Genomic DNA, 15,510 nt, shown 5'->3' with positions numbered 1-15,510 from the left:
TTTGCCAATGTAAACATTTACATCCTATGAACTGTAACAGGTGTGTATTTTAGTAATTTAGAAATGATGTTATTAGATTAAAGGCAATTTTAAAATACTGTGGTTGATTTTGACCATGATTAAATTTTTACTTGGAGATTGGTTAGACTGATGGTTATTTTGGGCCTGAAATATGTTTATGGGTATCTTTGGGATTGTGCACATTGTACAATCAGATAAGAAAGGATTATATCCTGTTGCTTGAAGAAAACTGGGCATTTCTGATCGTAAAGTACAGGCTTTGTTCTGCATTTCCTTTTGGAAGTAAACAAAGGATCTGTAGACTGTTCTGGCTTGGAAGAGCTTGCCAAAAATGTGTGTGTTGATGAAACAAAATCTGATAGTCATGTATTAGTGAAGGGGAAGCAGAAAACCCAACCTGTGTGGAGTGCCTAAGATGGCTGTAGAGGCCAAGTAATTGGGTATATAGTGGATTCCAGTTACTTGAAACATATTGGTCCAATTGAGTGGCTGCCCCAATTAGCTGGAGTTTCATAGAAATGGTAAAAAGGTATAAAAAAAATTCATACTGTTGTTTAACTGAGTTAAAAAAAATGTAATTAAATGAAATACTGAACAAATTAGAACATAACACTAATTTTATAGTACTGTAGAGTACCTATAAAACTATATACAGTATTAGTTTCTAATTGTTATTAAAAGGAGGAACTCATCCAGTGTACACTGCTGTGTTCTTTTGACTGTAAATGAACAAAATGAATGCAGACACCTCATGCAGATTGTGGGTTACCTTCATACAATGCATTGGATGATTGCATGCTCCAAACCTTCATTTTCATTGCAACCTTTCATTTTCACTCCCATCCTAGCATTTCAAAGCCTGGATGTTTGAAACCACAGTGAGCGAAGCATTTCTTGCCAATTATCAGTTACAATTTAACTGGTTTTTTTGAAATCAAAACACACGCAACTGTTGCTATTTAAAAGCTGTATGCTCTAAGTACAGTTTAGTGCCTAATAATGGCCACACAAGCGCACATGTTAGAAACTGTTTGGCAACAGTCTCCTGTACCATTTCAGTGATATAGTGTCCCAAATAAATGAACGGAATTCTGGCTATTTTATTGATTAATTCTTGTTCTTTAAGAATTGTCCCAAATAAGTGGATGACTCAGTTAACTGGAATCCACTATATTTAAAGTAGAGGTTGACAGGTTCTTGATTAGTAAGAGTGTCAAAGGTTATGAGGAAAAGGCAGGAGAATGGGGTCGAGAGGGCTAATAAATCAGCCATGATGGAATGGCAGAGCAGACTTGAATCAAATTAGCTAATTCTGCGTTTATGTTTTATAGTCTTGCTAATAATGAATAAGGGCTTTGGGCAAAAAAAATGTCAATCGTTATTTTAAAACCATCATGTAGTTGTAAATGAAAATTGATTGTCCTCTCCTGTCATAATATACTTCCTATTTGAGACGCCATTCAGTATTACCTGGTGTTAAAATTTTGATGCAATATTTTTGTTTTTTAAACTTGTGCTTGATGCAGTAAATTTCATAGGCTGGTAATTGGTTCTTTCAGGAAAATGTGGTTTGAAAGTTATTGTTCGGTTTAGTTAATTGTCGCTGTTACTCCTTTCCACCATGCTTTGCTGCCTCACTATACCACTGGGTTAGTGGTAGTTGCTGACAAGTTTTCTCCTATTCCTCCATGCACAATCCGCTTGGGATTTCATTGTCCTTATGTCATGTCATATTTGGTCCTGGCCTCCTTTGGACATTTGACGGAACTTGCCGGTGTACTTTAAATGGGATTTGAATGTTGACTCTTTGACGGAATTATTGGGATCGAACTGGACACGTGGAGTACCTTTCACACCGATCCACTGAACTTCAAACCAAAATGTACAAATTTGGAACCTTTGCTGTGAAATACTCATCTGGATTCGTCTTCTCCTGGTTTCGATCTGGTAACGCGGCTGCACGCATTATGTGCTCTCTGTCCGATGAACAGGTGTGTAACACTCTTATGTAGTTTTTTTTCACAAATAGAGATATTATTACAGAATAAAATGATTATGACCAAATTTTGTACTCTGACAATGTCTTCATGGCAAGGAGAACTCTTAAAAGGATAAAAAGTAAAGACTGAAAAGTGTGCATTTCAGAACATTTTAAACGTTTCCAAATCTAAACAATCAAGAAAACATCTAGTTCAAGCCAAAAGCGGGATTTCCCAGTGGTCAAACATTTCAGTTCCCATTCCCTTTCCCATTCTGACATGTTGATCTGTGGCTTCCTCTTGTGCCTAGATGAGGCCACCCTCGGGGTGGTGGAGCAGCAACACGTTATACTTTGTCTGAGTAGCATCCAACCTGATGGCATGAATATTGACTTCCCTTTCCAGTGAACAAATTACTCTCCACCCCACCTTCTTGGTTCCCTTTCTTCTTCCTCTTCTCCTTTGGTCCACTGTCCTCTCCTATCAGATTCTTTCTTCTCCAGCCCTTGACCTTTTCACTCACCCGTCTTCACCTTCCAGTGAGCCCGATACCGGCCCACGAAGCATGCCGGGCGGGGTGCAGCGGTAGCCGGATCGCACCCAGCACATCTTTAAGAAAAAAAGCTGAAATAAACAAGCTAATTAATTAGGTACCGTCCGGTATATGCAATAAATATCAGGTTCTCTTGTTTCAAGCAATGTCAGTTTTACTTTGAATATCAGCTGTTAATGATCTATAGTTGAAGTAAGGTGGCATATTAGTTGAAGAAGATTTCACTTTGTGTTTCTCTTCTACATTTATTTAGATTGCAAAGGAAATGGCAAAGTTGATGGAACTGAAAGATCAGCTTAGAACAAGTGATGTGAAACCACAGTTTCTACTCAAAACACCCAAGGTATCTTTTTTTTACACAGTGGAGAGAGCATGCTTTGTCTTTGCCTTCCATTTAGTTCGCATTTGCGATTTACCACTAAGCTCCATGTTCTGAATATTAGTGACTGCTGAAGTTCGTAAATGACTGTATGGGCATGGCATTTATTTTTATTATTTAAAGGTATAGTGCTGAATAAGCCCTTCCAGTCTAATGAGCACACCACCCAGCAACCCTCCAATGTAACCCAGCCTAATCATAGGATAATTTACTATCACCAATTAACCGGCTGACCAGTACTTCTTTGTATGTCCTCCCTGTGAAACAGGTAGGTTTCTTCCCACAGTCCAAACTCCATACAGAGAGCACCAGAATTGAAGTTTGAACTCCGCCCCAAGCTGTAATCGCATTGCACTAACCGCTACACTACTATGGTGCCCAGTTGCACTCCTTTACAATAAATAGTTGTAATTTTGTTTTAATTGCATTGTTTCATTGTATGAGAACACTCCATTTTGATTTCTTAAACGAGCTTTCAACTTTGCAGGGAACAAGAGACTATAATCCAAAACAGATGGCAATCCGTGCGGAAGTGTTCAATATCATCACTGGCTCATTCAAACGCCATGGAGCGGAGACTATTGACACACCTGTGTTTGAACTCAAGGTAAGGTATTCAGCCAAGCTGACTAATTTTCTCTTGATCTGGGCTGTGGTTCACTCATATGGTGCTATAGATGGGTCATAAACCCACAATAATACAAATGCTTCACAAGAATCAGAATTAGGTTTATTATCACTGACATGTTGTGAATTTTTTTGTTTTATGGCAGCAGTACAGTGCAATACATAACTATGCTATAAATTACAGTTAAATATATATATAGACTAAGTAGTTCAAAAAAGTAACAAAAATATTAAGGTATTGTTCATGGACTAGTTTAGAAATCTGATGGCAAAAGGGGAAAAAACTATTCCTAAAAATGTTAAATGTGTGTCTTCAGGCTCCTGTACCACCTTCCTGATGGTAGTAATGAAAAGAGGGCATGTCCTGGGTGGTGAGGATCCTTAATGATATGACACCTTGAGACATCATCTTTTGAAGGTGTCCTTGATGTTGTGCAGGGTTAGTGCCAATGATGGAACTGGTTGAGTCAACAACCCTCTGATCCTGTGCAGTGACTCTTCCATAACAGGCAGTGACGCAACCAGTTACAATGCTTTCCATGGTACATCTGTCGAAAGATGTGCACCTTCAGTGTTTCTGAAGGTTTTCGTGCAATGCTCCATCATATATGGAATTGTGCCAGGGATTGCTGGCAGTCCTTCTGAATCTGTAATCTTCAGTTTTCCTCTGCATCTTAGACCTTCCTTGCTTTCAGCTTGAGTTTTGGAAGCAGATAATCTATTAACATACAAAATAGAACATTACAGCACAGTACAGGCTCTTTGACCCACAATATTATACCAACTTTATACCTTCTCTAAGTTCAGTACAACCCTTCCCTACATTGGCCTCTATTTTTCTGTCAATCATCTGCCTGTTTCTTACATGCTACCCACCAGTCTGTGTTTAAACAAACGTACCTCTGACATCCTCCCCATACTTTCTCCCAGTCACCTTAAAATTATGCTCTCTGGTGCTAGCCATTTCCACTCTGGAGAAGTCTCTGGTCCACTCAATTTATACCTCTTGTACATGTCCATCAAATCACTTTTCACGTGGTTCCCTGTGGAAGAAATTGTCATGTCTTTAACAAGACCAGGCTGTGTCCAGAAGTCTGATCAAAGAGTGGCTGCTTTATCTGACCCCTGGATGAATCCTATTTTCTCCATGCCCGGTCTGAGAACTGCTGTGAGTGTAGCAGTCTCGGGCATGCTGTTCCCATGTAGTGAACCTGGGTGGATCATTCTGGCCTGAACGTTAACATAAGGAATGGGGCTTGATGATCTATTCCTCCTTTAAATCTCTTCAGATATTTATATAGCCAGTCTTCTACCTCAGCACCATTTTCCAGTGTAATCTCCATGAGCCTTAGTACCTTGAAGTGTAAAAATCTGTGTGTTTTTAATGAACACAATAACCGAGTCTCCACAGCCTCTGGGTTGGAGAATTGCAAGGGTTCACCATCCTCTGGGAAAATATCTCCTCATTTCACTCCAAAGTATTTTTTAAAATTTGGAGATACAGCTATTTAGATTTTTGAACAGGCCCTCTGACCCTACGAGCTGTGCAACTCACCAATTTAACCCAAGCCTAATCACAGGACAATTTACGTGACCAGTTAAGCTATGAACGGGTATGTCTTTGTGGGAGGAAATCAGAGCACTTGGAAGAAACCCACACATTCACAGGAAGGACATAAAGCCTCCTTACAAAGGACAGTGGAATGGAACTCTGAACTCTGACCTGAGCTGTAACAGCATTGTGCTAACCCCTGCACTACTGTGGCACCTTTCTCCTCATCTCACTCATAAGTGGCCTGTTCCTTCCTTCTAAATCACCAGTTTGTACTGTTTATTTAATAGTTGCTTCAGTTCCACATCCTTGCTGGACCTTGGATTCTAGACCAGGAGTTCCCCACCTTTTTTTTTGTATGCCATGGACCAATACCATTTAGCAAGGGATTGATGGACCCCAGGTTGGGAACTCCCTGTTCTAGACCCAACTACTTATCATGTTGGGTAAAGACAGATACATTGTTTAATTCCTTTGCCATTTTCTTTCCTATTATAACAACTTCAAGCTCAAGTTTATTGTCATTCAACCATACACATGTATACAGCTTAACGAAACATTGTTCCTCTGGTACTAAGGTGCAAATCACAGCTTATATAGTCACAATCCAGCACATGCAGTCACAAAGTAGTATAGCCTGAGCAGCCTGGCCTGAAGATGGACAGGTTGGCATAAAGTGCATGTTTACAGTATGTAAGATAGTACAATGCTGATGGCAACACACACCCTGACCAAGGGAAGGCTTCAATAAAGAAATTCTAACTCAATATTTTGCATGTGCTTAAATAATTACTCTGCTTATGCCTTTATAGTTCACAAAAATGTATTTTAACATTTTACCAATTTGTTCTTTAGGAAACCCTGATGGGAAAATATGGTGAAGACTCAAAACTTATCTATGATCTGAAGGACCAGGGTGGTGAGCTGTTGTCATTGCGTTATGATCTAACAGTATCCTTGATCCGTGAACTAAATGTAACAGTAGGTCAAGTTGGTCAATACTCACTCAGTAAGAGTGAGGGGTAGACGATAATGCAGGTGACTTGTACCAGGCTTTTTACCATTTGGATTGAGCAGTGTTTGAAGATAGCATAGCTCAATCATGTTCTTAATCAAAGTTCAAAGTTAATTTAATATTGAAGTGCATAAATGTTACCGCATATACTAGTTTGAGATTCATTTTATTGCAGACATGTATAGGAAATAAAATAAGTGCAATAGAATTAGCAAAAACCAATGTGTAAAAGAAGACAAATTCCATTGTATCAATCTGAAGACCTCTGATGGTGCACCCATACACTATTTAAAATTCTGTATTCTACTTGGAGATGTCATGAGAAGGTGAGGATTGAGATCATATCCAGGCAAGGGTAGTTGACAGATAGCATGCTGTCAACCCAGGTAAGAGGTCTTTGAAGAGCTTAGCTTCCCTTTTCACTGCATGGGGCCAGAGGCACTTGACATAACAAGACAAGGTAAGAACAAAGGTTTCTAGTGATACACTTACTTTGATAATTCTGAAGTATTTTTGGCTTTTAATGTGGAAATTGTTTTTGTACTCGCTATTAATAGAAGATGGTAGGAGGGATTAATTTTGGGGGCTTTTATTTTAACTTTAGCTGGTTTGGCTCAACATTGTGGGTTGAAGGGTGTGCTCCTGTTCTGTGTTGAATGTTACGAGTGTACAGGAAATAAGTAGTTGTTACTCCAGATCCAATGCAGCACGAAAAGAAACACAAAAGATAAAGGGCACAATAGTAGTAATTTTAAAAACGCACGATAAAAAATAAATACATAAGAAAGCGAATATACCTAGATTAATTGTATGTGCATAAAGTGTTAAGTTGTACATAAGGTGACTGATGGGGACTATAATAATACAGTACCTATATTACCATAGTGTGATTGATGAGTGATTGCGTAAATAAGGAATTTGAACATCCAGAAGATTATCCACAAGATATCTTTATCCAACTAGTCAATTTCTGTATAGAAATGGCATTTCCCTGTTCAGACTTCAGAACAGTGTGGTGGACGGGGGTCAGCCACACTGTTCCCCTTGTGTGCAGTGTGATTTAGGAACAAGTGTGTGTTTTCAGAGTCCAGTTAATCAGTGACAAATCTATTTGTTACTCGACAGGAAATGGCATAAATTAAAATATAGCAATTTTGTGTCCAAGCGTTGCTGAGAAAGCGGAGGCAGCAGCTGCAATACCACCTTTGTTCATGGGTTGACACTGAAGGGATACTTGCAGGGCATCCAATCCTTATTATTTGTTTAGAAATACAGAATAGTAACAGGACCTTCTGTCCCAATGAGCCTGTGCTGCACAATTACATCCATGTGACCAATTAACCTACTAAAGTGCCTTTGGATTGTAGAAGGAAACTGGAGCACCCAGACTAATTCAGTGTGGTCACGGGGAGAACGTATAAACTCCTTACATACAGCGGCGGAATTGAACTGGGGTTGCTGGCACTGTAATACTGTTATGCTAACCACTATGTTACCATGCTGTCTGAGTGATCTAGTTTTCATTGAAGGGCGGCATGTGCAAGTGAAGAATTGAATTTGTAAAATTTTAGGAGGCGTTTTTTGATTTAAAATATAGAAGTGAATATTTTGAATCGGGACTTTGGAGCTGGTATTGTGGTTGGTATTTGTCCTTAACATTTCTTTCCAGGTTCCTTTCGCCCGTTACTTGGCTATGAATAAAATAACCAATATTAAGAGGTATCATATTGCTAAAGTATACCGAAGAGACAATCCAGCCATGACCAAAGGTCGTTACAGGGAATTCTATCAATGCGTAAGTATTGATTCAAGATTGTTCAATGTCATTTCGGTACTCAAGTGTAAAGAGAATGCAATAATTATTACTCTGGATCCAATGCAGCACAAATAAAAATAGATAAAGAACACAATAATAATTAAAAAACTGCAATAAATATAAATACATAAGATGTGTGCATAAGATTGATTTTATGTCCATAAAATGCTTCTAGGCACAGGAGTATCTGCATATATAGGTGACAGGAAATGATAAAGTAGTGATGGTGTAGGACTATGGAGGGATGGGTTAGTGAGTGGAGGTTTTGATCAGCCTTACTGCTTGGGAAAAGTAACTTTTTGAGCCTGGTCGTCCTGACATTGATGCTACATAGCCTCCTCCCTGATAGGAGTGGGACAAACAGTCTAGGAGCAGAGCTGGTGGGATCCTTCATGATGTTACTGGCCCTTTTCCGGCATATTTCTGTACATGTCCTTGATGGTGGGTAAGCTGATGCCTGTGAAGTGTTTTGCAGTTTTGACTAAACATTGTAGAGCCTTCCTGTCTGCTAGAGTGGAGTTTCCATACCATGCAGTGATGCAGCTTGTTAGGATGTTCTCTACTGCGTGTCTATAGAATGGGGTGAGTATGGATGTAGATAGTTCAGCTCTCTTCAGCCTCCTTAGAATATGGAGGCATTGTTAACTATTATCAACTGAATTAGATTAGGTAATCCAGTCATGCAGCTTTTAATCAAAGCTTGCACTTTATTATCTCTGCACAAACAACAACGTAACTATGTTGACCTCAGGCCAACAACCTAAAACATGAATTCTACTGTTCCCTCTGCACCAATACTCACTCAGACCACTACTCCAATTTCTAACACCAATTTAGGGGATTTCCTGTCGGCCAGACAATCAATCCTTTCTTCTCTGAGCTCTGGCATGGGGGTTCTTCTTTGTGATGAGGTCTCTCCAGAGTTCTCGCCACTTTCTAGTTGAAGCTCCTAACTCTTATAGTGTTCCTCATCAGTTCAAGTGATGGACTTCATTCTTGTTGCTCTACTGACCTATGTCACCTTCTTATTGGCTCTGGTCCAAGCCAGCATCCGTTTATTGTCCTTTTCCACAAGTGACAACTGATAATATATGGCTCTTTGTTCTATATCAGTCACCAAGCCAGTAACCAGCTCCTTCACTCGGGGCAGACATAGACCCCACCATTCACAAACCTACATGTTATATCTTATTAAAGAATACCTCACAAATACTACTTATTTGGAAATTATTTCTAGTCCAGCAAATTACCTGGAGCATCATTGTCTTTACTTTGAAACACTGACTCAGTCGAGCAAAAGCAGTCCTCTGATTGGAGGATACAGAGCAGCTTCACACTATGACAACCTCCATTACCTCAACCTCATGGCAAGAACAAGACAATTGGTTTGTCTACTTCCACTGTCCTTGACCCATTTGAGTTGGATGCTTTCTTCCATAGTTTAATTCCTTCATGACCAACAGTGATGATGAGCTTTCTGGATTCTGTAGAATGTGTTGTGGGACCATGAGAGTTTGTGCAAGATGTGCACTTCCAAGAGTTCGAAACTGCTTGCAGTTCCCACTGCTGTGCAGTCGATGTAAAGAGGGGTGTGAGTGCTGCGAATTCTCCTCAAGTTGCAAATCATCTCCTTTATCTTGTTGATATTGGGAGAAGAGCTTATTGTATAAGCTTATAGGTTGATGTTTCTGCAGGAGGGTTCTACTTGAGTGATATTTAATTGCAACTTTATCTGAATATAAATGATCATAGAAAGTACTTGACAGTTGACCTACAAAATTCCTTTGTTTAGGGTGCATTGTCAAATTTTGTTGTGCTACACAACGTGCTGACTTGTAAAGTGGCGTTGATGCCCAATAGTATTCTAGGTAATCCACAAGGTCAGTCTGGGTATTCATAGAATTCCTTCATGGAGAGAACATACAATAGCCCTCCATACTATCCACAACTCCACTAGTTTTCATGCCATCTGCAGACTTACTAACCCAACCCGTCTAATTCCTCAAAGTCTTTCATAAAATAATAAATAAAGAGGTTACTACCTCTATTGTGCCTGATAATTTGCAACAACATTGAATGAAAAAAAAATTAGAATGCATCTTTTGACTAAAATATAGAAGTGAATATTTTGATAATTAATGAGCAACAACTTTGGGTGATTACTACTTTTGCAATTTAAATTAGGGCAGAGTGCATCACGGGAAAAAGACAAAGCAGTGTTATTTTAGTAATGGTCAAGTGAATGACAAAACAGGCTTTTGTATTTGTCAAATAATTTAGAAGTTAAACTTGCTTCCATCTACAGATTCATTTTCCCTTTATATTAAGTAAATCTCTGCAGCTAATTTGTAAGTTAGACTAAAGTGTATGATTTTCTCATGTTGGATCCAACTATGTAATTCTTAGACTATCGATATTTTCTTTGCAGCAGAACAATTAATTAACTACTTGTATTTTATATAATTACGTACAGTTACAAGAGAAAGTTCGTGAACTCTGCAATTACCTGGTTTTCTGCATTAATTAGTCATAAAATGTGGTCTGATCTTCAACTAAGTCATAATAATGTACAAACACTAGCTGCCAAAATTAATAACACACAAACAATTGTACTTTTCATGTTTTTATTGAACACATTGTTCAGTCATTCACAGTCCAGCTGAAAATATATGGGAACCCTTTAATAACTGGTAGAACCTCCTTGAGCACCAATAACCTCCACCAAATGTTTCCTGTAGCTGCTGATCAGACTTGCATAATGGCGAGGAGAAATTTTAGACCATTCCTCCATACAAAACTGTTTCAATTTATTAATGTTTCTGGGATACCTTGCATGAATGGCCCTCTTCACGTCATGCCACAGCATCTCAATTGGGTTAAGGTCTGGACTCTTGACTTGACCGTTCAAAACATGCTTATTTTACTTTATAAACCATTCTGTTGTTGATTTACTCTTGTGTTTTTGATCATTGTCTTGTTGCATCATCCAACTTTTTTTTAAGCTTCAGGTGATGGACCGCTACCTGAACATTATTCAGTGAAATGTCTTGATACAATTTTGAATTCAATGTTCCCTCAATGATTGCAAGCTGTCCAGGACCGGAGACAGCAAAACAGCCCCAAACCATGATGCTCCTTCCACCATGCTTCACAGTTGGGATGAGGTTTTGGTGTTGGTGTGCATGCCTTTTTACTTTCAGACATAGTAGTGTGCATTTCTGGCAGAAAGTTCAACTTTTGTCTCGCCTGTCAATGGAATATTGTCCCAGAAGCATTGTGGATCATACTGATGGTCTTTTGCAAACTGGAGACGTGCAGCAATGTTCTTTATGGCGAGCAGTGGTTTCCTCCATGGTGTCCTTCCATGAACACCATTCTTGTTCAGTGTTTTTCTTATAGTGGACACATGAACAGAGACCTTAGCAAGTTCTAGAAATTTCTGCAGGTGTTTTGCTCCTCTCCTTGAGTTCTTTCTCACCTCCTTCAGCATTGCACATTGTGCTCTTGGTGTGTCCTTTGCAGTAGCAGCAGTACTGAATTTCCTCCATTTGTAGACAGTTTCTCATACTGTGGACTGATGAACTCTTAAAAGATTTGTAGAGATGCATGAAACTGGAAAAGGCTACAAAAGCATTTCTAAAGATCTGAGGTCCTCTGAGTTTTGATTGAGGAATGGTGCACAAACAGATCTTTCTTAGGAAGAGCAGGCTTTGTCAGTAACCAGACTTTGTGTGTCTTTTTTATAGGGCAGGGCACCTCTACAACCCACACCTCCAATCTCATCTCATTGACTGGAACACCTGACTCCAAATAGGTTTTGTGGAAGGCATTACCCCAGAGGTTCACATCCTGTTTTGAACCTAGACTGTGATTGTTCAAATGGTGTACTCAGTATTGACAAGTAGAAGTTGAATTGTGTTATTAGTTTAAGCAGATTTTATTTGTCTATTATTGTGACTTAGAAGATTAGACCACATTTTATAAGTAAGTAAAGCAGAAAACCAGATAATTACAAAGGGTTCACAAACTTTACCTTGTAACTGTACAAGAACTGCCTACTATGTTTCCTATTGGCTATAATATGTATATGCAAATTTAATGTGCCTCTTGTGGTTACACGAAGTATAATTCTGGAACGCTCTGGGAGCTTCTCTAATCTGTTTGAATAATGGTTTTCTTATTGGCTAACTCAAATTTGAATGGAATTTCCCTTATCTCTGAGTATAAAAAGTAGTTGATCATAAAGGCAGCACCATCTTTAGGCTTTCTCTCTCTCATCAACTGGTAGTGTTCTGTCCCTGTTTCTTTTGCTGTGTCAATGCATAGTAAAACATTTGTGAAGCAACAAGCTTTGTTATAAGATGTAGAAGTTGTGCGGTTACAGTGGAAGTCACAGGGCCAATAAACCTTCTGTTGGTCCAGTTCGGAGGACTGGTGAGCTAATGACAGCGGCCTATGCCCCAGTAGGGGTGATGGGCTTAATTTACCTAAATCCTAAAGCTGAGCTTGGCTGCCTGTTGAATTCTCCCCATTTCACTCTTTGCTGAAGAACAAAGTACGTTTGCATCCAATTTTAATTTTGATTTCTTTCTCAGGATTTTGACGTTGCAGGTCAATATGACGCAATGATTCCGGATGCTGAATGCCTGAAAATAATCCATGAGATCTTGAGTGGCCTGCAGCTGGGAGAGTTTCAAATTAAGGTACAGGGGATAAATACTCTATGGTTGAGTGAAGTGCTTAATCTCGGAACCTTGCGTAGTGCTACGTAATCTTCAACTTTTTCTTAATGAGAACGGTAGGGGAGGATACGATGTCTACTATGCTCAAGTCACTTCATAAAAGCAGATTGGAGTGAGATTGGCCAAATCCTTTCCCTTTTTTAAAAAAAAATGCCAGGAGTAGAATCAGAATCGTGTTTATTGCCACTGACAGAAGTTACAGTCAGTAAATGGATCTGTGCGAGCCACTGGTTGAATCATATTTATTGAGATACAGTGCAGAACAGGCCTTTCCAGTACTTCGAGCCACAGCGCACTGCCCCAGCAATCTCCAATTCAACCCTACCCTAATCACGAGACAAATTACAGTGACCAATTAACTTACCAACTAGTATGTCTTTGGACCATAGGAGGAAACCAGAGCACCTGGAGGAAACCCACACGATTTCCTCCCATTGACCCACACCCAGACCATAGACCTTTATATTCTGCCCATCCATGTACTTATCCAAACTCTTAAATGTTGAACTTGAACTCATATCCACTTGTACTGGCAGCTTGTTGTACACTCTCACCACCCTCTGAGTGAAGAAGTTCACCCTTAGGTTTCTCTTAAATATTTCACCTTTCAACCATAACCTATCAAATGGTAAAGTTCAAAGTAGATTTATTATTAAAGTACATATATGTCACTATATACAGCCCTGAGACTCGTTTTCTTGTAGGCAATCACAGTAAATACAAGAAATACAGCCAACAAGATGGACAAACAGCCAGTGTGCAAAAGACAACCAACTGCAAATACAAGAAGAGAGAAAAAAAATAATAAATAAGCAATAAGTATAGAGAGCATGAAATTATGTCCTTGAAAGTGAGTTCTAGCCTCACACAAGCCCAGTGGAAAAAGCCTGCTTCCATTTACCCTTTTTATAACCTTCATAATTTTGTATACTGCTATCAAATCTCCCCTCAATCACCTATGTTCCAAGGAATAAATTCCTATCCTATTCAGCCTTCCCCTATAACAACCTGGCAACATCCTTGTAATTTTTCTGTGTCTTATTTACTGTGTCTTCCGGGAAAAGTCTGTTGTGCTGCAGAAGGCTTTGTGACAGCTTCTGTTTGTTTGTGTTCAGGTGAATGACAGGCGTATCCTGGATGGAATGTTCGAAGTGTGTGGAGTTCCAGCTGATAAATTTCGGACTATATGTTCCTCTGTGGACAAGATGGACAAGGTAATGAACTCATCAGGTTTAATATTGCTTTTCCTCCACAAACTGTTTCATATGCTTGCCTAAAGTCAGATTTTGTTTTGAAGCTTTTCTGCTAATATCAGCATACTTTCAAAGCAGGCTGAATGGTACCATAGTACTAGTATAACGCTCTTCAGTGCCAGTGATTGTGGTTCAATACCCGCTGCTGTTTGTAAGGAGGTTGTATGTTGTCCGTGTGGGCTTCCACCAGGTGCTCTGGTTTCTTCCCACATTCCGAGGGCGTACAGCTTGGGGTTAGTAAGTTGTGGGCATGCTATGCTGACCTGGAAGCATGGTGACACATATTCAGATTGTATTGGTTGGTGATGCAGAGCAAAACATTGCAATCTGTTCAAGATTGTTTAATGTCATTTCAAAGTACATTTATTATAAAAATATATATACATTATATACAACCTTGAGATTTGTCTCTTTTTGTGCAAGGCTGCTACAAAACAAAGAAACGCAATAACCCTAACTCACATCTCAGTTAGTAGGTCAATCAGTCATTGTAATTCTGGTCAATGATCAGAACAATTTTAAAGGATAAGGTGAGAATAATGGAGCATGTGAAAGGCCCTGTCCCGATGAAAGCTACATTTATTATTAAGCAACACAGTGGTTTAATTATTGAAATATATACGTTTCTTCAGTGTTTTATATGCATAGAAAGGTAAAATATATACTAATACACACACACACATCCCCCCCCCCCCCACCCCATAGACATTCATTTGACTAACTGATGCTAATACCGGATGTACTTGTTCCAACTCACGTACAAATCCGACTTAAAGACTGACTCAGGAACGGAACTCATCCGTAACCCGGGGACTGCCTGTACTCTAAAGATCACATCTGAATGCTTTCCACTCGTCCTTTGCCAGAAAACAGCTCGTCCCAGTCCACACTTTACAGATCCTTTCTGAATACCATCAAAATTGCCTTTCTTGAATTTAGAATGTCAACCTATGGCATATTTACTTGAAACTAATGGGTTTGTTGGTTAGTGCAAATGATGAATTTCAGTTGAGTGTTCAGTTGTCTTCCTGCCGATACTTTTCAGTCTCCAGGATGTGTCTCATATGTGCACCATTGAACCATACCTTGGCAAGAATTTATTGGCTTTAAGATATGAGAGGAAAGATACAGTGCCAGCGAAAAACTTTTAACAGCACTGACTACAACTGCAGTATGACCAAATACAGCATCTACATCACACAAACAAATCTTCCGTCCTTCGACTCACTTTAGTGCTGCCAACAAGGACACGACCCACCCAGCCAACACACTTTTTGTCCCTCTTCCCTCCGGGAGAAGGTTCAGGAGCTTGAAGACTCATACTGCCAGATTTGGGAACAGCTTCTTTCCAACTGTGATAAGACTGCTGAACGGATCCAGACTCGGATCTAGGCTGTACCTTCCAAATATCTGGACCTGTATCTCGGTTTTATTTATGATTTATAATTTAAATTTTTATTCTATTTACTATTGATTTGTACCCCAGGGAGTGCAAAGTGCAGAATCAAATATCACTGTGATGATTGTACGCTCTAGTACCAATTGTTTGGTGACAATAAAGTAGTAGTAATTA

At 39.3% G+C, this 15,510-nt stretch overlaps 1 protein-coding gene across 2 annotated transcripts in view; it reads left to right on the top strand.

Moving 5' to 3' along the window:
• Positions 1-15,510, top strand: part of hars (histidyl-tRNA synthetase) — a 47,433-nt gene that overhangs the window by 8,803 nt on the left and 23,120 nt on the right. Inside the window, exons 2-8 of one of the 2 annotated variants that reach the window (XM_073067420.1) lie at positions 1,676-2,012; positions 2,807-2,896; positions 3,420-3,539; positions 5,967-6,062; positions 7,796-7,921; positions 12,538-12,645; positions 13,800-13,898. In XM_073067420.1, coding sequence (XP_072923521.1) covers positions 1,902-2,012; positions 2,807-2,896; positions 3,420-3,539; positions 5,967-6,062; positions 7,796-7,921; positions 12,538-12,645; positions 13,800-13,898 — 750 coding nt within the window. In that variant the 5' untranslated portion in view covers positions 1,676-1,901. The remainder of the gene's footprint in view (positions 1-1,675; positions 2,013-2,806; positions 2,897-3,419; positions 3,540-5,966; positions 6,063-7,795; positions 7,922-12,537; positions 12,646-13,799; positions 13,899-15,510) is intronic. The other variant, XM_073067421.1, reaches the window with a different exon arrangement.

Source organism: Hemitrygon akajei, chromosome 15, assembly GCF_048418815.1.
Source record: "Hemitrygon akajei chromosome 15, sHemAka1.3, whole genome shotgun sequence".
NCBI classification, from domain to species: Eukaryota; Metazoa; Chordata; class Chondrichthyes; order Myliobatiformes; family Dasyatidae; genus Hemitrygon; species Hemitrygon akajei.
Note: the sequence above shows the minus strand (reverse complement) of the source record. Positions and strands in the feature narration are given on the sequence as shown.